This window comes from Dermacentor variabilis, chromosome 3 (assembly GCF_050947875.1).
Source record: "Dermacentor variabilis isolate Ectoservices chromosome 3, ASM5094787v1, whole genome shotgun sequence".
NCBI classification, from domain to species: Eukaryota; Metazoa; Arthropoda; class Arachnida; order Ixodida; family Ixodidae; genus Dermacentor; species Dermacentor variabilis.
In genome coordinates, this window is record NC_134570.1 from 111647373 (window position 1) to 111667840 (window position 20468).

The 20468-nt window shown below is 43.3% G+C and overlaps 2 protein-coding genes across 5 annotated transcripts in view; one reads left to right on the forward strand and one right to left on the reverse strand.

The window, feature by feature from the left end:
* LOC142576180 (uncharacterized) overlaps positions 1–8209 on the reverse strand; it is a 28387-nt gene extending 20178 nt beyond the window's left edge. Inside the window, exons 1-2 of one of the 2 annotated variants that reach the window (XM_075686179.1) lie at positions 7863–8209; positions 1688–1927 (exon numbers count right to left, since the gene is read on the reverse strand). In XM_075686179.1, coding sequence (XP_075542294.1) covers positions 1688–1927; positions 7863–7869 — 247 coding nt within the window. In that variant the 5' untranslated portion in view covers positions 7870–8209. The remainder of the gene's footprint in view (positions 1–1687; positions 1928–7862) is intronic. The other variant, XM_075686180.1, reaches the window with a different exon arrangement.
* The window catches only part of Dpit47 (DNA polymerase interacting tpr containing protein of 47kD), a 55053-nt gene that overhangs the window by 28809 nt on the left and 5776 nt on the right, over positions 1–20468 (forward strand). The window contains exons 1-9 of one of the 3 annotated variants that reach the window (XM_075686185.1): positions 8389–8480; positions 8527–8676; positions 9260–9374; positions 10685–10846; positions 11830–11907; positions 12102–12169; positions 12735–12791; positions 12909–12995; positions 17221–17379. In XM_075686185.1, coding sequence (XP_075542300.1) covers positions 8557–8676; positions 9260–9374; positions 10685–10846; positions 11830–11907; positions 12102–12169; positions 12735–12791; positions 12909–12995; positions 17221–17379 — 846 coding nt within the window. In that variant the 5' untranslated portion in view covers positions 8389–8480; positions 8527–8556. Of the gene's footprint in view, positions 1–8388; positions 8481–8526; positions 8677–8759; positions 8895–9259; positions 9375–10684; positions 10847–11829; positions 11908–12101; positions 12170–12734; positions 12792–12908; positions 12996–17220; positions 17380–20468 lie in introns of those variants that run through there. The other 2 variants (XM_075686187.1, XM_075686186.1) reach the window with 2 other exon arrangements.

The window sequence follows — 20468 nt, forward strand, 5'->3', positions numbered from 1 at the left end:
AGCGAAAGTTTCTTTCCTTGGAGGTGAAGGCACAAATCATCAGCGAGGCTTTGAGCGGCAGAAAGAAAGGAGACGTTGCAGCTGAGTTCGGCATCTCCAACAGCACGCCACCGACAATTTTGAAGTCGAAGGACGCGATCACCAGTGCTCTTTCTGCGGGGGCATCCGCCAAACAGAAGAAGTTGACTCAAGCTGCACACGAGGATCTTGAAAAGGCATTGTTCAAATGGTTCCTTGACATGCGTGCCAAGAAAATGCCGATCAGCGGAAGCGTGCTGCAGCAAAAGACACTTAACTATGCTTGCATGCTCGGCATCGACGATTTTAAGGCAAGCACAGGTTGGCTGACCTTGGTTGGCATAGGCCCGACACAACATCATTGCGAAAGTGTTGTGCGGCGAACAATATGCATCAGCCCCGCCTCGTGCACTGGATGTAATGGATGCTTTTGACGTCATTTGTAATTTCATTGGCGCCCACGATGACGACGTTGCAACGCAGCTGCTGACCGAGTGCAAACATCGCACCAAGGCGATGATGGCCACAAGACGGAGGCAAACAAAGATGACCGACTTTTTTCGGAAATGAATGATGTTTTTTAATGTGTAGTCAAATCTGACAACGTTTTGGGTCAGATTTCGTCACAACAAAAGGTAACCAACTTTTTCCGGAAACAAATTATGTTTGTGAGTGTGTAGTCAAATTTGACAGTGTTTTGGGGCAAATTTCGCCACAACGAAATTTTCGCTTCAACTAAATTTTTCGCGCGTCCCGTGAGTTTCGTTGTAGCGAGGTTTGACTGTAACACACACGGAGCGTCACAACCTCCTTACGCAGCTGCCACTTCGAACTGAACATGCACTGGTGCTGTGCCATGGCATCACCAATAGCTGAACAGCTGTCATATGACCAGCTGCTTCCTACATGATACATTACACAACATCCACTGATACGTATGTTCATTCTGCAGTCTTGCCAAAAATGTTCCTCTGGTCATTGCCGTTTATGTGTTGTGCCCAAGTGAACTCATCTAGCTGCCAAGCACACTCGTAGTTGAACTCAAGATAATTCATGAATGTGAAACATCCGCTAAACTGGCTCCACCATCTACTCAGAAGTTGGTTTGACTGAAATTTTACGATAGGCTTTGCATTTATACAACAGATAGCGCAACAAAGCTTACTGTCGGTGTTTCTCGTGTCTTTTGTTTTCTGACATGTCGGGCTGCCACAAAAAGCCCGCGCATATTTTAAATGACATATAAATTCACAGAAACTTCTTATGAACTATTATTCAAGAGACTTCGATGTTATCACAAGGCGTTTTCAAGGGGCAACAACAGCAACGAGGAGGTCATGTTGCTTGAGGAGCGCTAATTATACTAAGATTAGTAATCAGCATAACTTGTAACATTTGTTTGAATTTCAAGATGTAAGCATTTTTTTAATGTTCAGCAACATATTGCCAATAAATAGCACTTGAATTTAAAGCCTGGTAATGTGTTACTTTAACCGAAATTAAATCTGTTCCACTTCGGAATAACACACAGCCCCCAAAGGGTCAAGGCCTTGTAGCCTACTTCTGTAAATACATGCAAGACACCAACCACCAAGTGCAAGTACATATGTGCAGACACAACCATGCATCCAAAACAAGAACAAATAAAAGAATGCGCAAAGTGACCAACCATCAGGTGAACCAAGCGTGGTGCCGTTGCAGGCGTAGTCACAGCACTCGCCCGAACCCCTAAGGTATGGCTGGTGGCAGTGGGCTGGTGGGTAACAGGAAGTGATGGAGCAGGAGTCTGGCCGTCCCCGCTGGCAGGTGCACTGCTCACAGGGGTCCTTGCCCTCGGGCGTGTACCGGTCACCGTGCTCCACAGGGGCGCCTCGCCTGTCCACACATCCTCCTGGTAGGGGCAGGCCATCTGCACATGGGTGCGCCAATTCAGTTCAAACAGTTCGACAATGCGAGGGAGCACATGGCATGCCTGCACACAAGCAGATTAAACAAGAGCATAGGTTTGGCTTATGCCATCTTATTTCCAGCGGAACGCACAAACAGTTGGGAAAAATTCACAGTTTAATACGGTGCCACACGTGCATTTGAGTTCAATACAGTAGTGCCAAAGCTGGGCGCAAGCACTGTACTGTTTCGGTCCTCGTCAAGAATTTTAATGTCATCCCAGGTCTACACAAAATGTTGGAAAACTGCACATCTACCTCTAGTTTTTTCTACTGTACCGTGGCCTGTTTCAGATCCTTTAATTTCTAGAAGCCATCAGTAAAACTGGGAGGTCTAAAGCAAATAATAAATAGCTTGAGAACCTTTGTGTCCACCTAGCTAGTACGGTAAGACTCATAAGCACAGGCATGGGCCTGCACAATCTCTGGTATAGAGCAACATACCACACTGGCGATTTCAAATGCCAACGTTAGCTGGCTAACTAACTTGTGTGGTGCTTTAAGAGTTGCAGGATTAGCTTCCCGATACAATGCTCATTTCCAATGCAATCAACAAGGGTTAAAGGTCCTAGTCGAAGTGACTTTTTTTTTTAACGGCTTGTGCACACCTTTGTTGCACAAAAAATGCAGATCCTTGAGGCCCACAACACCAAAAGCTGTCCCGTAAATATATTATTACAGCTTTATTTTATTGACATTAAAGTAGTGTGACCATCTTGCACATAGCCCCGCATGAAAATAAATAGCACATAAGTTGGCATAAATTGATACAACCTGTGAACTTGCATATTCATAAATATATTTCAGGGGAAGAGAGGACAATAGTAGGTTGTTTGTTTGTTTGCCCCCCCCCCCCCCCCCCCGGAGCACGCAGTGCCCACCGACGCCACTGCACGTGGACTCTAAAGGTCGGCACTCTCAGTCAGCACTGCGAAAGATGAGGAAAATAAAGTTGGGCGGCGCATACTCACGGCGCAAGCACGGCATGTGCTAGTCCGCTCTAAGAGCCTGCTACGCTGGTCCTCTGTTCCTGGCACTCCGCTGCAAGCCCTCAGTTTGCAACAAGCACACACCTTTTGCAGGATGCGTGCTTGCTTTCTTACCTAAGATTTGCCTTTAGACAGAGTGCAGTAGCAGAAAACTTGGAACAACAAAAAGTGTCAAGCAACACACTAATTTTTAGATCACAGTGACTCTTTCAGCGACTTTGCTGATTTCAACTGCTTCAAGAACTTCTCTTAATAACCTTGCCCCAAGCAGGTACCCTTCTGGTCTCCTTTCACAATCGGAAACCATTTAAGGGTATGGTTGAGATCTATGTATAAAACTTTACCACAAACAGAATTTATTTTTCACAAAACTTAAAAAGGCATTTGTAAAATCACAGAATGAGTCCAATTTCATAAACTTTCCAGAGAATTTGAAAGAGTTGGTAGGTGTGAGATAGTGGAAAAATAATAAAGGTTACTAATACATGCCAAAGGACAGTGCATTGCACTTGTGCAATTAACACCATATTAGTTTATGACAAGCTGACCTTGTCTTCACTTACGACTGCTTTTCTGATCAAAGAATAATGCAGTTTGTAATGCACATATTTAAGCAATTTGCATGATCTGCAACAGTGTAAGCCAACTGAATGAAAGTGTTGCTCTTCAAACAACATATCCCCTTCAGTCAGTGAAAACATACATGTATGCTGCTTGTTTTCATCAGTTTTATCTTGAGGTGGCAGAGAAAAGAACCACGGACATTTAACTTCAAGTAAACTCAACACCCTGCATACTCAATGTGGCTTCATTTCACTCTAGTCTGCTGAATATTCACCCATGCAACGACTTTGCTGAAGGTGCCACCATGTATGATGAGATGTTCTACACGTCACCTGTCAGCAATGGCAAATGAACAGCTTTTCCTTGGTCGTAATGCTTGCAGCCAATAATTGCCTTCTGCATATGCTTTGAGCCAATGATTCAATTTTTTTTTGCATATTAAAGAATACATGACATGGCTGAGCGTACCAAAAAAAATGAGATTTGATTACTCTGTGATTGCAGAGACTCAGTAAAAATTGCACGAAGTCCCATTCTAACACCTTGACTTTCTTGCAATGAAGTTGGTAAAACCTAGGAATAAATGTAACTTTAACACTTTGAGTCTATCATATTTGTGACTGGAGGAGGTATGGCAGCAGATGTACTTGTGAATGCTGCAAGCAGCTATATTGTCGGCGAATGTTAAGGAAGCATACAGTATGTCGCAAAATGTGAAAGGGTATAGGGGAGATGACTAGCAGATATGCTGTCACTTCAAGTGGAGGAAGACAGCTACATTCTAAAGTTGCACAAGAGGTCACATTTGACATAAACTCTGCTCCAGGTCAATGGGCAGCCCCTGGAGTTATTCAAGGCTTTTTGGGTGACAAAGGAGTTGACACAAGTGTAATATTTGTTACTAATTTGACATAAAAAATCTCAACTAAAGCTGGTTTGTTGCATTTAGATTACCATGTTTAAAGGGGCCCTGAACTACTTTTTATCGAAGTGAAGATAGGCTATTTCAGAAATACTTAGCCACAAGAAGTACTTCAATGCATTCAGCAGGAGTGGAGCTATTGGCAATCAAGCATGGCCTCCACTTTGCTCCCGTTCTTTCCTGAATGCATTGCACTGCGAAGGCTACGGCGCAGTGGGGCGTGCCCATGACGCTCCGCCTTCTAAATATCACCGTGGCATGCAGTTCAAATTTAATTTTGGATGTTAACGTAGACACTAAGACTTCCGCTTTTGGTGCCTACAACGCACTAAACATAAGCCAAATGCGGCTGTCCTCAACAAGTCGCAGTGCACTTAGCCAGTGGACTCGCGGCGGCATCCCGCGGCGGCCGTGGTATCTACGCCATGTGGCCAACCGCAGCTTGATGTCAGCTATTGGCCAATAGCAGCCATCTAAGGGAATGACGAAATAGTGCATCTAGAAGAGAGCGAGGAAAGGGCCTTCTGTTGAAAAGACAGTGTTTGAGAGAAAGGTGACTTCGCAATCCACTTGCGAGCTCCACGCACCGCGTACGACAGGAAAACTTGGCTAAGATGTTCACAGCAGCATATACTACTCACGGTCTATCTTATTTCACCAAGTATGAGGAGTGGTTCAGGGCCCCTTTAAGGCGCAAGCTTTCGTGTAAGGCATGAAGGAAAAAACACTGGAAGGCGATTCAACCTCCTGTTGAAGTCAATCAACGACTGTCTTCCTGGGCAAGCTGGGGGTGAGAATAGGGCGGAGTGACTGCACACAGTACTATCGCGGCACCCCTCGTGTGAGGGAGCAGGACTGCTTCAGTTTCTTTACTACACTATTTGAGAAATCGGCCCATATTTTTAGATTGCACATACCCACAGAAACAGCCCACGTTTTTTAGGCTGCACTGCCTTTGGGATCAGGCCACATTCTTAAACTGCACTATCCTTGGGTCCACAAGAAAGGCTAGAAATCCAAGCACCCCATATGATGAAGTGGGAGTAACTAGCTATGAAAGACGCTGTCTTTAATATGTTTTTCGGACAATTCCGGCATGATTTAGCAAGTACAGCTGACTGTCAAGAGACTGGAGACAAGAGATGTGTCTAAAATGCAGCACATCCAGTTCCTATAGGCACTCTGCAGATGCAATCCAGCCCCAACGAGGACGCCTCTAGTGGTGGAATGAGCATAACTGGAGATTAGTAGCAGCAGCAGCCATATTTAGTTACTATCTGGGCAGCAGCGGCAGCTTCATTACACAGAGTCCGGCCATGCTCTTCACTCTGTTTTGTTCCAGGTCATGCACATTTCAAGCGAAAACTGAGGTTCTCGACGTTAACTGCAATAAATCCACATCGAAAGCGCGGTGTGGTGCTGTAGGGCACAAATGTTTACAGCAATGCTCCAGGTGCGAAGCTTTTTGCCAGCACGGATATCAGAGAAGCAGCGGCCCAAACTCTGTACGCAGCCGATTTGTTGAAGAAAGTCAGCTATATGCTTGGTATTTTCGTTGAACTTGTCCTCTTGGCAAACACGTGCATCGTGGAGTTACCTGCAGTACATTTTCTTTGCACTTGGTAGAGTGTGTTTTGTTCGGGAGACAGGGCGTAATGCGCACGAAGCTGATGAAAATAAATTCGAATGCCAACAGCTGCTGGTTGACACTAAGACATGAAAGCCGTGAGTTAGGCCAGGAGATACACCCGCACTACGCTGCCAGGACAGCCATTAACAGGCATTCATTATTTTATAACCTCTGGGAACAAACAAATACACCCATGTGTCATGGTGCAGACAGCAATACAATGGCATATTGCAGTCTACCGTCAGGTTGCAGATATTCTTCAAAAATCATTTATGCACCAGGAAGAGTTCACATTTTAAAATATGTGTCCTTGATCAATTGCCAAGCAGTTACTTGCACACACGACGAATTGCTGTGTTTTGGAAACAGTCCATGTTTTATGACAGCTAAGGCGCCTGTGCCAAAGTGATGAATGTGCTTTAGTATGCTTCACTTCAGTGCAAACCTTTAATAAGGTTAAACATATTGATTGGACAAAGGCAAGCTTGGTACGTAGGGTTATCACTCTGGTGACAGTTGTGAAAATGTCATCTGGAAAAGAAAATCAACCCAACCATACAAACTGTTTAGCTGCGGATGAGAATGAGAACTTTTAAATTTTGCTTATCAACAACAACATCGAAACTTCACGCAACACATTGGCACTCAATAACCATTCAATCAACAAACTTTAATTTTGAAACACACAAGAATTTTTTGGTGATTACATGCCACTCAATGAGGGCTTACCTTCACGCACATTCTATGCACAAAAGAAAAAACACTTTCTTTTAGAACGGTATCACAAACTCACTATAACAAACAAAACACCAGAGATCAAGCACGGTAGATTTTGCAGATAAGCTACCAGTATTTCGGAGTGCCAGCATTATACAACTGCGTTCAGCGTTAGAGAGAAACAGCCCAGTAGAAAACGCGAAGGCCCTTCTAGCGCCAATCTTGCATCACTGGGTTGGTTGCGCCCCCATTCAAAGTCATTATCTCGCCAGCGACCCATCGAACCGGCATCGTTGCAAACGGGGAGGGCTATGAAATTGGCGAGAGGTGTGCAAGCGGAGGACTCGAAGTTTAGCGGTCAAGCAGGGAGGATCTCGAACAATGCCGCCTCTTCCCCCTTTGTTCATTGCGCGCAAGATATCCAGGTTACGCGGCTACCTGTACTTCCGGAACGACCTCCCACGCTTGGCTGACCGTATCCTGGCGGCGTCGCCAAACGGCAGTCTGCGGGCCAAATGCCTCCGCTTTTGATTTTTCGCCCGCTTCTTTATGTGCGGCCGACCCGGCGCCGATCGGCCAAGCGCTTTCGAAACTGTCGCATGGTGCTTCGGTCAGCGTTGTCAAGGCAGCGTGGTCCCGTTTCGAAAGACGCCGCCGACGTGACGCGAATGACAACCCAGATGTTTGTAAGCAAGAGCCGCGCGACCCTTTCCGGCACAGCCGCAGCGATGTGGGCACTACGCCCGTACTACAGCGCCCTAATTTGGGCAACGATCCGATCGTTGCGAGTAGCCACGGAAGCTGCACGCATATCCGACGGTTCTGAAATCGGGAACGTCACAAGCTGTACTCACTTCTAGAAACAACCATATCGCAGGTCGAAATGGGAACGACGTTCTGGAAGCAGCAAAACACAGTAGTACTTCACTCCGAAAGTCAACGATCGCTGGCCGTCAACGTGAGGCTCGAGCAAAATTAAGAAAGGTAGACGGCCTCAAAGGCCGCTGCCAACACGCACGCGCTGCTTAGGTAAGCGGAAAAATTGTTTCGCGAAGGTCGTTCCTTGTAACACTCACCCATCATCACGGCCGCTCGCTGTTTTCCGAGGTCTAGTCCCGAGGTTGGCAAGTTTCCGAGGAGACGGTCCGGTTAATCAACTCCGTTCCGTAAACAGTCCGCGCGGAGAGACGTCCCATCATAGCTAGCACGAGATGTTGTATGAAAAACTTCGACAGGGATCACACGACGACACTCATTTGAGGATGTAGGAGACTTTGTAGCAGGATCGGCAAACGTAGCCGCTCCATGTCCGAGTAAAGTTTCTTCTCTGGTCCCTCGACTTGATCCCTTTCCCAAATGGCGTCTTGTTCGTTTCTCCTTGTATCTGAAAGATGGCGTCAGTAGCAAAACCGAAACTAGAACTCCAGAAAAGTTATTTAGTAATATAGATAAAGTATAATTTAATGTAGTTACAATAAATTTTATAATGTTTACCACCTATACTGACATTTTTTAGTATTTTTACCATGCGCTTGCGCTTAAAATCGTGCTTTAAAAAATGAACTTTTCAGGTCGAGCCACGTCGTAGAGAAGCCAACTAAAGGACGATGCGTGATGCGTGACCACATGGTTTCTGTTTAGAGATTCTGTGGCGTAGAGCTCAGACTCAATTATTTAAAGGGTTCAAAGTCGGGCTGTGAAATCGCGAGGAGCGTTTCTGGCGATCGTGCACAAGTCTACCTGTGACCAAACAGTCAGAAGGCTTGTGACATGGATGAGGAAGAGAGGCTGAAGGTGCTCGAAAAGCTTCAACAAGATGAAGAGGAGTTCTTTGCCAACTTGAAACCAAGTAAATATCAGGATGGCTGGAAAGAAGAAACCTGGGAAAAGGTAGCCACACGATTGCTGTAATAGCATTACTTAGTTCTTTGAGATTGATCAAACTTCATTGATTGCGCCCGTAACTTTCGTAGGAAATTAAAAAAGTGGTGAGACGCGAAGAAACCGAAATAACCATCTGTGTCCAACGTTGGAGTGCATAACCCGCAAGCTCCGTCACAACGATTGTTCTCGCTCTATTAAAGAGTGCTTCGAGGATCCAAATCGAGGTGTGCGATCAGCCCTCGCTACGGTGCGAACATGATCGAGCTGTCGCCAACTTGCCACACCATTTTACATGGTGTTACATCGCGCACTTCGCTGCTTCTGATCACACTGTCGTTTACGTCGTTTGTAAGATGATGGTTACCTACACGAAAGTGAGAAGTGTAAGATGACTCAATACGTATGGTTTCTCTTAGGAATCATGGATTTCTGCCGTGTGTCCGACTAAGAGTATAACCAAGATTGTCACGATTTTACTGCAGTTTTTATAGCTTTTAATTGTTAAACTAGCTCTTAGTACTGACATGCAGCTTGTGTGTATCTCAGTGCGAAAATACTATTACTAAGTCATACTCGTGCTTCGTCGCAGGAAATGGAAGAGCATCCCTTGTTCGCGACAAAGCTTCCAGACAATGCAGATTTGCCACCCCTAGTAGAAGCCATGCAGCAGTTAAAATATGATGCTGAACTGAATGGCCCGGAAGGTAACACACAACTTGATATCATTGTTGAAGTTGTAACATGTATTTCTTGCTTTTCCTTTGCAGTAATGATTGTTACGAAGTCATACTTTCACAATCAGCTTGTTAAATTCAGCTGCTAACCTGTTATTAGTGGTTATAACCACTAATAACCATAACCAAAATATTATCAATCTGTCTGAGCAATATCGAAATCTATAGAATTTAACACGGTGTTGCATATTCACATATGCAATGTCACATATATATATGTGACATTGCATATGTGAATATGCAACACCATGTTAAATTCTATAGATTTCGATATTGCTCAGACAGATTGATAATATTTTCAGAATGCCACATACATTAACAGCCATATGGTGCTCCCTGGAATACAACTCCAAGTGGCAGTTTAGTAATGCTTCCCAAATACTTGCCAAGTTTCATTTTACAAACAAGTTATTTTTAATTTCGGGCCTCTTAAAGTCATTCTGAAAAACCTCTATTCACCCTTTCTTGCGGTGCATCGATTTCTATTGTGGATATGTGGATATGTTTGTGCCAGAAAGAATCCAATTGCATATGCATCTTAAAAAATGTAAGCTACGATTTTTCAGTATTTTTCCTGCCGGATCTGCAGAAAGGAGTTGTGCGTGGGTCACAATGTTTGTAGACAAACCTTGGGTGCCAAGTATGTAGGAAAGGCTTTGCACAACAAAGCACAATGTACAACTATGGTGCCATGGTGGACTGCATAGCTGCTGTGAACAAAGACCTCAGCTGTTCTCAACTGGCAGGTGGCTTACCAAGCTCTTAGAAACAGCTATGCTTCCAAGGTAATAGAAGTGTGTAACAAAAAAAGAAAGTTTACAAAACATCTCTTATGCTGGAGATTTTCATAGCTGGCCAATGCATGAGCCCTGGCCAGTCCTGACAGCCATCGAGACAAAACCATGTTGTCTGTAACATCATCAAGGGGTGTACGGTAGTGCAACTAAAAGACTGGACAAAAGAAGACACACAGGGACACGCATAGCGCTGTGTGTGTCCCTGTGTGTCTTCTTTTGTCCCGTCTTTTAATCACGCTACCGTGCACCCCTTGAAGATGCATTACCAACAAGCCCACATTGCAACCCTCTTGTTTGTAACAGTATGGGCTACGCCTACATAAGAGAAGGTTTGGGAGTCTGACTCAAGGACAGAAATGATGCCTGATGTGTAAAAAAATTTGATGTAAAGAACTTTTGTACCCAAAAGGTAGCCAAGCGTGTTTGACTTTCTTTTATGGCTAACCTACAAAGATTTTTACCTTGCTTGTATTCTGCCTTTAGATTTGGCTGAGCAGTACAAGGCTGATGGAAACAACAACTTCAAGCTGAAGAAATACCGCTGGGCGGTCATTTCATACACAGAGGGACTCAGGCAGAAGTGCAAGAACCTTGAGCTTAATGCCCAACTGTACTGTAACAGGGCAGCAGCCCATTTTCGGATAAGTAAGTAATCATGGCTTTTTGTTTTGTTTTTCTGAGTTCAATATAGTATGTTTTCTCTCTTTGCTCTTTCCCTATTACAGTAAAAGGCACTCATTACTTGCGTTCGGCACATATATTAAAAAAATTAGTGGCAACATTTGTAGTTGTATTTATCATTGTAGCTTAAAGACCAACTACAACAAACAACAATTGTGTAGAAAGCCTAGTTTGAAATAGTGTATGTGTAGTATCTGGAATATGGGTGGATGCAGCATAAAAACTTGCAATGATAGTGCTAGGTAGTTTTTGATACTGAAATTTTAAGAAAGAGAAAAATTAATGCTACCATTGCTGCTCACCGTAAATGATGCATAACTCTGTGCATCGGTGTACTAGTGCCACGCGTGAGACTAACCTCCATGATTAGGCAACCTGAAGACCTAGGAGGCCATAATCTAGGATCAGTGTCATATCTGTTAACTACTTGGTGGATGCATCATCTGCTTAAGTGCTGTTTAAAGGCTGGTAATAAGAAAATTAGATGATTGCCACCCTGCAGCTCTGCCCAGATTGCTTCAATAGTATGTACTACTACTCATTTATAACCAATTTAAACAAATTGAAATTTTGTTGCAGTTGGTCTATTGATTGAAACAATGCTAGCCACTTGAAGTTTTCTCTGACATTTATGTATGACATTCACAGAAGCACATAAAAGGGCACAAACAAGAATCAACATATGACATTTCAATTAGGCTTATTGCGTCAAAAAAAGGAAGAAAAAAAAGCAGGAATTTACAACACTATGTCCCATGCCCATGAAATCAACATATGCAGATTGTACCATTCCAGAGAGAAATTGCACCTTTTGCAAAGCAGTCATCTGGTTTAGCTAAACTTTGTTACAGCCACACAGATAGCCACAACAGATAGAAAAAGTTCATGCTGTTCATCATTTGAATTACTCCATCTGATTACTCTTTTCTTGACTTGCACACTTACAGAAAATTATGGCTCAGCCTTGACTGACTCAGCGGCTGCTTCAAAACTCAAGCCAAATTACACGAAAGCAATGACGAAAGGCAAGTATCAGTAAAGATATCAATCACAGCATAAGGCTGCTGCTTTGTAAGGCACTTGATGTTTGAAAAGACATGTATGCTCATTCAATTGCATATTTCTTGTCAAATTGATAACTGCGATGTGTTTAATTAATCTTTATTGTGTTCTTCCATTTTGACATCCTGCTACATCCCCCCCATTTCTTTGTTTTTAGCCGCCCTATGTTGCTGGGAATTAGAACGCTATCAGGAGTGCATAGACTGGTGCGAGCAGCTCTTGGAGGTAATGCTACAAGCATTCTGTTTCTTTGCTTGCCTTTAGATGGCTTCAATGATGTTTGAAGCAGTGTCCCCTTTCTTGTTCTTGTGGATTTCTCAGTCGTACTCTTTTCAGTACCAGCAATAGAGACATTACTTTCACCAGTGCACATAAAACATACTTGCTGTGCTAATGGCATAACAGGAATGTTAAGTATGAGAGTGGTAATAGATCCAAACCAGAATGTCACGCCTGTCTTGCAACATTCATAGACATGTGGGAAATAGCCAGCTGTAATGCACACTTTTGCTTGAACTATCATTTGTGTGAGAAACATTGTGGCATTTGGTTTTAAACATGTACAGCTTAGCTGCTGAACTTCTATCACTACCACGCTTTAAAAGATGTGTGTTAGCAGATTGTGTCATGTGCTATTCTGCCTGACAATATTATCAAGCAATAACCCCCTCAAACAGCTTTCTGTCTCTTGCGATCTGAAGGTTTTTAATTATATGCAATAAAAATGTTCAAATCATCTTTTGTAGTACCAATTGCACACTGGGCTCATGGTTTATTGTGCCCCTTCCAGCTGGACCCTGCAAACGCAGAAATGAAGGGGCTGAAAGAGAAGGCAGAGAAAGCGCTGGTATGGCCACTAAGATTTCAGCTGTTGCGAGCTTTCTCGGATTTGTGTTGTCGTTTTAGTCCTTGTCCTTGCCTGTTCATTGACTTGTTTCACGGCGTCTCCTCTCCTCACTTACAGAAATTGTATGAACGGAACCGAAGAAAAGCGGAGCTGAAGGCAAAACAGGAGGCCCAGAGAGAGGCAGCTCTCAGAAGTGCGCTTTTGGTGAGCTTGTTTTCGTGCTCACTACCTCATATATGTACGCAATCATGTCAAATTCTCTTCGGAATGATTAGCAGAGTGCTTTGGCACTAGGTTTTCATGCTTGACATACTTTCCTTGGCAATCTAATGTTCACAGTTTGTGCTATAGTTACACGTGTGAGGTAAAAGTATCAGCTGTGTGTGCCTAGCCTTGTTGGGAAGAAACCTTGTGTTAATAGACCCAGCTCCACACTCGGGTAGCCACTTCTATTTTTGCAGCGGATACCTTGTTCTATTGGCTCACTATTGGCTTAACACCTTTTCATGTTTGCAGTTGTGTTCTAGTTTAACAGTTGAGTTAAGCAAGGGCATATTATGTGTTAAGCGAAAATGACCCTTATGATAGATCAGATGGAGGCTCCTCGAGATGCAAATGAACACTTTTCTGAAGCGGTGTTCTTGGCCCGTGGCCCTTGGTCCCCAGCAGCTGCAGAGCTCTTTGCTAAGGTAGCAATAAAGCTTGCTGCACAGGATAGGGGGCTAGGAATTTCTGATTTTGAGCAAGTCATCATTTGGAACCACTAATGATGTACAACGTCACTAGTTGGAGGTTGATCATATAGAAAATAGGCTTGCATTAAGGGATAAAACGATGGCAGCAAAAGCATGAGTAGGTGACATTCTAAAAGTGGAATTGGGCAACGCAGTGTAATAATAATAGTAATAATAATAACAATATCTCTATTTCCATCGTAATATGATGAGGGAGGCAAGGAGAAAAAAAGCTGCAATGTGTAGGACATATTATTGTTGGTTTGTAGTAACCGAATAGGGGCCAAGGGAAAGAAAAGGCAATTAGTGGTGGAAGATTCAAAGGGATGAAGACGTTAGGAAATTTGCAGGCATAGGATGGGTTCTATACTCGCGAGCAACTTTCCGTGGCTTTGAAGGGAAAGCTATGGGGGTGGAGCTTCTGCACACGTGTTGCCGCGCCAAGTAGTCTGCCAGCATTTTACAGTGCTTTTGGTTGCTCGGAATGGACACTGAAATGATGCAGCTTCCACGTGCGATGGTTTCGCGTTCGCCCAGACACGGAAGGGAATCACTGCAAAATAAGTAAACTTTTATATTCACTGGTGTGTTTTGCTTTGTTTGACTGTTGCTCATAAGGTGTTCTTATTTTGTCTTCCCCAGCCTAGACTAACACACGTCAAAATGCGGGACTCTTTTCAGAAGCGCTCTCACTTGTGCGTGCTTTGCCTCCGTAGCTTTCCCTTCATAGCCATAGAAAGTTGTCCGCCAGTATAGTCACACAGGACAGGGGCAATCACAGTGTTCTACATGAAAAGCCTCTGTCCTGCAGTGAACTCTTAACTAGGTAGGCTGGCAAGGATGAAGACGGCAATACTGTCTGCATGGCAGTGAGACTCTCCAATCTTAGCCTTCACAAGGGCAGGGAGAACCTGCACCTTTATTTATTCCAGCAATGAACATGTTTCATCACAACCAAATATTCACCAACATAGTCTAGCAAATGTGGATGGGAATGAATGAGAACTTTCAAAGGTTCCTGCATACCTGCCAACTTCCCCAAACTTTTCGTAACATTTACAGAATTTGGAATTGTTTTAAAATTTTATGAATGTTGCATGAACATGTACGAAAAATAAATTCTGCTTGCTAAAAAGTTTAACCTGTCAGTCTCCAACCATACCCTTGGAAGGCTTCTGATTGTGAAAGGACACCGGAGGGGTACTTGAGTCGAGCAAGTTTGTACAGACAAATTACCGAAGCAGGCGAACGGCAACAGCGGTGTTGCTGGAAAAGTCACTGTGATCTAAAATGTGTTGTTTGCCACTCTTCACATTCCATAATTGCTGCTGCTTGTGTGCAGTGAGTGACTATCTAAACTCAGTGCACTAAACATTGATACTAATGTACTTAATTGGATAAAAGCATTTCTAACACACCGCATGCAATTTGTAAGCGTTAATGAAGTTAATTCAACTCTAACCCCAGTTAAATCAGGTGTTCCACAAGGGTCTGTGCTTGGACCGCTGTTGTTTTTAATCTACATTAACGATCTACCTGATAACATTTCGTCTAAAATTTGTCTTTTTGCAGATGACTGCGTAATATATCGTAAAATTACTAATGACACTAATAGTATTTCATCTCTTCAGGACGATTTAAACACATTGCATAACTGGACTATAAAATGGCACATGCAGCTTAACGTCAAGAAATGTAAATCAATGCGAATATCCCGTACTAATGAAGCTTGTCCTGCCTATTTACTTAATAACATTCCTTTAGAGAGCGTAAGAAATTACAAATATCTGGGCGTCCATATAACCTATAACTTATCCTGGAAGTACCATATCGACTTTATAACGAGCAAAGCTAATCGCACACTTGGATATCTTCGTAGAAACTTCTCGCTCGCACCATTATCACTCAAACATTTATTATACACGACATATGTCCGTCCGCAGTTGGAATATGCATCATCAGTATGGGACCCACATCATGCCACCTCAATTAACTGCCTTGAAAGTGTCCAGAATCGCTCCGCTCGGTTTATACTAGCTAATTACCATCGTACGGCAAGCGTAACACAAATGAAGACTACTCTGAACCTACCTTCGCTATTAACCCGCAGGAAACAATCACGTCTATGCTTATTTCATAAGATTTACTACCAGAACGCTGCGCTTCGGTCGGCGTGGATTAACCCAGCACCATTCATCTTCTCACGTAGAGATCATAGGCATAAGGTACATGTTCCTCGCTCTAACACACTAACACATTCGCAATCATTTTTACCTAAAACATGCAACGAATGGAACGGTCTGCCAGCATCTATTGTCAATATAAGTAATCATGTTCAATTTAGAAATGCTTTAGTTAACTACATGTAAATCATGAAACTTTCGTTCAATATATCACGTGACTTGTTATTGTATAAGTGCTATTTTTTCAAGTTAACTATGTATGTATTTACCTATCATTCCCAGCCTGTATATTGAAGTGTATGATGAGATTTCTATGGTGAACTACGACTATTTTTTTGTGTAAATTAGTGAGCTAGTATAATTTTCTATTTTTACTTATGCTGTGCCTTTCCTGTATGTCATTTTTTACTTCCTTTATGAAGCCTCTCCCCTCTATAATGTATATTTACTCTGAGGGTACTGTAAATAAATAAAAAAAAGTCATCATTAATAAAGAAGAAGTTAGAAGTTTATTTATTTGATCATTTACTACATGGAGAGGACCTAGGAAAGAAAGCTGCATAAGCAGCTTGACAAGTGCATATGTATCCCCCAAAGAAAACCTAAAGAAAACATTGTTGAGAAGCGTGCTCGTGGTCTTGCTTGTCTGCAAGATCTTCCGGCAACTGCATTACAACCGGCATTTCGTCTCGCACGGCTGCACTATGAGCTATATGCGAATACATTGAGTTGTATGGGAAGATAAACAGGATTCAGAAAAGACCGTATTGTATCTGTTCCCGCACTATAAGCGGTTACATTATAAGTGTTCTAAGCTGTACATCCTATTACTGACAGGAAATGTTTAGTGAACTGTGTGCTTCTTTTGCACTCACGCCAATGTGCAAGAAAGTGCTTATGAGTTTGTATATAAGTTGCGATGGTACGAAAGCCTGTAAAGCTGAAAAAAAAAATGATTCAGATCCAAGCTTGAGAGAACATAGGAAAGCAACAAGTATTTCCATGCTCTTAGTGTGTAATCATGACAAAAGTTCCAAGCATTGCACATATGTTCGTATTTACTACCTGGAACAATAATTGATCATTTCAACAGAAATGAGACAATGAAAACATAGCGCACTGACCTGAACGACCATATCCCGGCTGTTCCTGCAGGTACGTTTAGTAAAGTACATTTTGTTTCCGTTTTGAAATAGAACCTCACCAATACATACCTTGCTATTATGTAGAAATAAAATCTTCAAGTTCTAGAGAGCATGGAAGCCCGGGTCCTCGGAACAGGCCTTACGCTTCAGCGATGCCCCTAAAAAGCTGCAATTAGTTTCCTTGGAAAAGGGCATCCGATTTATACACCCCTCATCTTCGTTTTGCTAAAAATGGCATCACTGAAGCCTGTCGCGACCCCAACTTCATCTTTACACAGTATAGCTTCCCAGCTACTACAGTCTATTCTTGCACCTTCGTGAAGAGGGTATATATCATATAGGTTCTGCCTTTGCTTCTCTTTTACAGGTACGAGGCATTGAGCTTCCCAAAGCTAAGGATGAGGAACTGGAATGCAACAGCTTTGAAGCGCTCATGCCCACCCACCCTGCCTTGCAGGGCCACAGAGTGCACCTGTCACCGACAGGTGATGGTCTCGTGTGGCCAGCCATTTTCCTCTACCCTGAGGTAATGCCTTTCCTGCATGTTACGAAGTGGGCTCGCTAATAAGTCCTTACATGAAGTACAGAGCTTAGCATTTCAACGAAAGAGGGAACTGAGCGGCCTGATTTTTTGTTATTTACAGTGACATGAAGTTAACAGACAATGATGCCAAGCAAGGCATAGGGGAAATCATCAGGGGGTTTTAGTTGAAATATAGAAGTAATAAAGAAAAATGGATAGAAAGTGTACAAAAATATACCTTGGCACTGGTAGGAGTCGAATCTACCTCTTCCACATTGTGTGTGCATTGCTCCACCATATGAGCAACTATCTTCCTGTACACTTTCTCAGATATTTGTGTGTGTGTACTAGATTTGTCACTGGAAGTGTTATCCAGCTACACCAATGGCCATGGTGGCCGATGTAGAACATCCTTTTAACTGCAGCCGTCACATAGTATGCCAGCAGTTAAAAGCTTAGCATTTGATCTTTGCACCCTAGCAACATGGGCAACAAGAGATGCACAGCACATATTGCATGCAGGGTGCCTACCAAACGGGAAAACTGGGAAAACCGGGAATTCTCAGGGATTTTGAGTAGTCTGGAAAAACTCAGGGAAGACTCGGGGAATTTGTGCCTCTATCAGGGAAAATTAGCTGTAATTTTGTTGTAAGGGTCGAAAGTCGGGGTAATGCTGGCTCGAGTAACAGACAGGAATCGTAATGAATCGTATTTGATGCCCTGTCGTCGGCTGGAGAAGTTGCCAGTGTACAGTCACCAACCGACTTTCCGGACGCCCGATAACTTGGACGGCTTCGCAGGACCACCAACGTGCCCCATAGAGTCAATGTATCAGAAAGTCTGAAATTTCGGACACAAGAACCCTTCGCTGTCCTATTTGCCGGGCCATTTACCGTGACTGCAGGTCTGAAACGGCATTAATCAAAGCCACCACCACTGCCGTTTTGATTACCTCGCCACCTCAAACTGGTGCTCTCGCACGCAGATCCACTGGCAGTCGTAGCCACCACTGCGGCAATGCTAGACGTAGCTGCTTCGACGTTTGCTATTAAGCTTCTTGCCGTTAGGTGCTGTGTTTTTCATTGAAAGAATTCGCTGCTGTCAACAATGGCACCGACTCCACAGTAGTGGTCCTTGCGATTGGCTTAGCAGCTCGGAAAGCATAGTGCGTTGCCTAATGCCAGTTCCTGAAAGTCAGCTTCACCTTTGTACAGAAATGTTACTTGGTGAAGCATACACAAAAGCATTGCAGTGAAGCATAACAAGCGTGGGAAGGGGCTATTGCCACGGGACACAGTATGTATTCCTTGATTATACACGCATGCATCCGGTATCTCCTGCCACAGTACGAGCACCGCTATGCCTAATACATGTACCAACAGGCCTTCAGAGCGTTTCCGAATGTGCCTGTGGCGGTTTGAGCCCTTAAGAGCAGTAAATGACATGCATTTATTTTTTCCAACTGGCCAATTTTTCGGACGTTTTCGCCGCCCCTAGGCAGTTTGAAAAATCAGACGTGGACTGTGCAACTGACCAAGAAGATGCTTCAAATTTTCTGTGGAGCGAACGAGTGCGTGAAAGAGGACAAGAACAGAAAGAACCTACACATTGAGGAATGGACGGGGAAGGAAGCAAGCTCCCGCATTTTTGAAGGAGCTTGAGCTCAAAAAACAAAGTGTTGGCTGATGCCAAGATGCAGGTGTTCCTCATCAAGCCAAAATAAACTCTTTAAAGCAGTGAAACACAACACTGAGGCTTTGTGCATGGGCGGAGAGTGTCAGGACAGTTGAGGTTGCCTTACGAGTTGTTGGGAGAGAATCTCAATTGCGAGAAAGTTCGAGCCTCATATGACTGAGCTTGCTATCAGTTGATAGAAATAGCTCACATTAAAAAATATTTGCTTCTGTATGCATCTCTTTTTTATTTGTATTTGAGAATTCCCAGCTCAATTAGCAATTTTTTTCATATACATGTTATTTGTTGTGCATTTTACTAACCCCTCCTTTCTATGCTCTTTTTGAATAACATAAACAGTACTCGTTAGTATTCAAATTGAATTAAGTCGTTCTTTTTTTTTTCATGTGCTTATTAGAGAGTGACAGCATCGGGCGATATGGGTTCAGCCCGTCTTGACATAAAGCATGATTCTGCATGACTCAGGAAATGTTGCAAAGGCATTCAGGGAAAACCTGGAAAACTCAGGGAATTTGGAAATGTCAACTCAGTAGACACCCTGTGAATGATTTTGAGGGGTGAGATCGCACAGGCGTCTAGCTTTCCAAACGTTCACTTGCGTTCTCGTGATTCATCAGCGCAGCAAGGTGGGAGCACAAATTGAACACCACCTACTCGGTGACGTAAGAAGTGACACTAACTTGTGGAAAGCAAGATGCGTGCGCAATACAACCCCAGTTTGCATTAGCTTGTTCCCATCAGTCTGAGATCACAGTGGCAGCCTGCGTCAAGGAGAGACAACAGAAGATGCGTGGCACTTTTGATTCTTTGTTTCAATTCTTTGATATGTTCGGCATTTGGCAAACCATTTGCATTCTGTACTCTTGTGGCCGGTTAGACAAGTGTTGAAATGCAAGTTTTTAACTAAATCAGGGCCTGGTTTTCCCGTGAATGAACACCTATCAAAACCTGTAACAATCACAGTAAAGAAGAGCGCACACATGACTGAGACATGATGAAGTGACAATGGTAATAGCCTTTAGCAATATTGCACAAGTACTGGTCATTCGATTCAGCAGTGTGTTATGTATTAAGGTAGCGGAACGAGGGTAAACATGTGCGTGTGCCCACTGTGCACAAAAAATTTTTGGCGCCACTAGCCTGTTTTCTAATGCTCATCGTCTAACAGTTATTCATTTTTAGGTGAACAGCACCAGGAAGAGATGTGGATTATGACGCCACTTACAGCTGATGCAAGTTGTGCTGCACCTGTGTAATAGGTGGTCAGCTTTTTCTCTCGTATGTTCATGGGTAGTTACTCATGAATGTTTGTCTTTGCTTGAGTGCAAGCTGACTATTGGCAGGGATAATATTGGACCCTTAAGAACACCCCAGTAAGAAACACTCGTTTTGTGAAT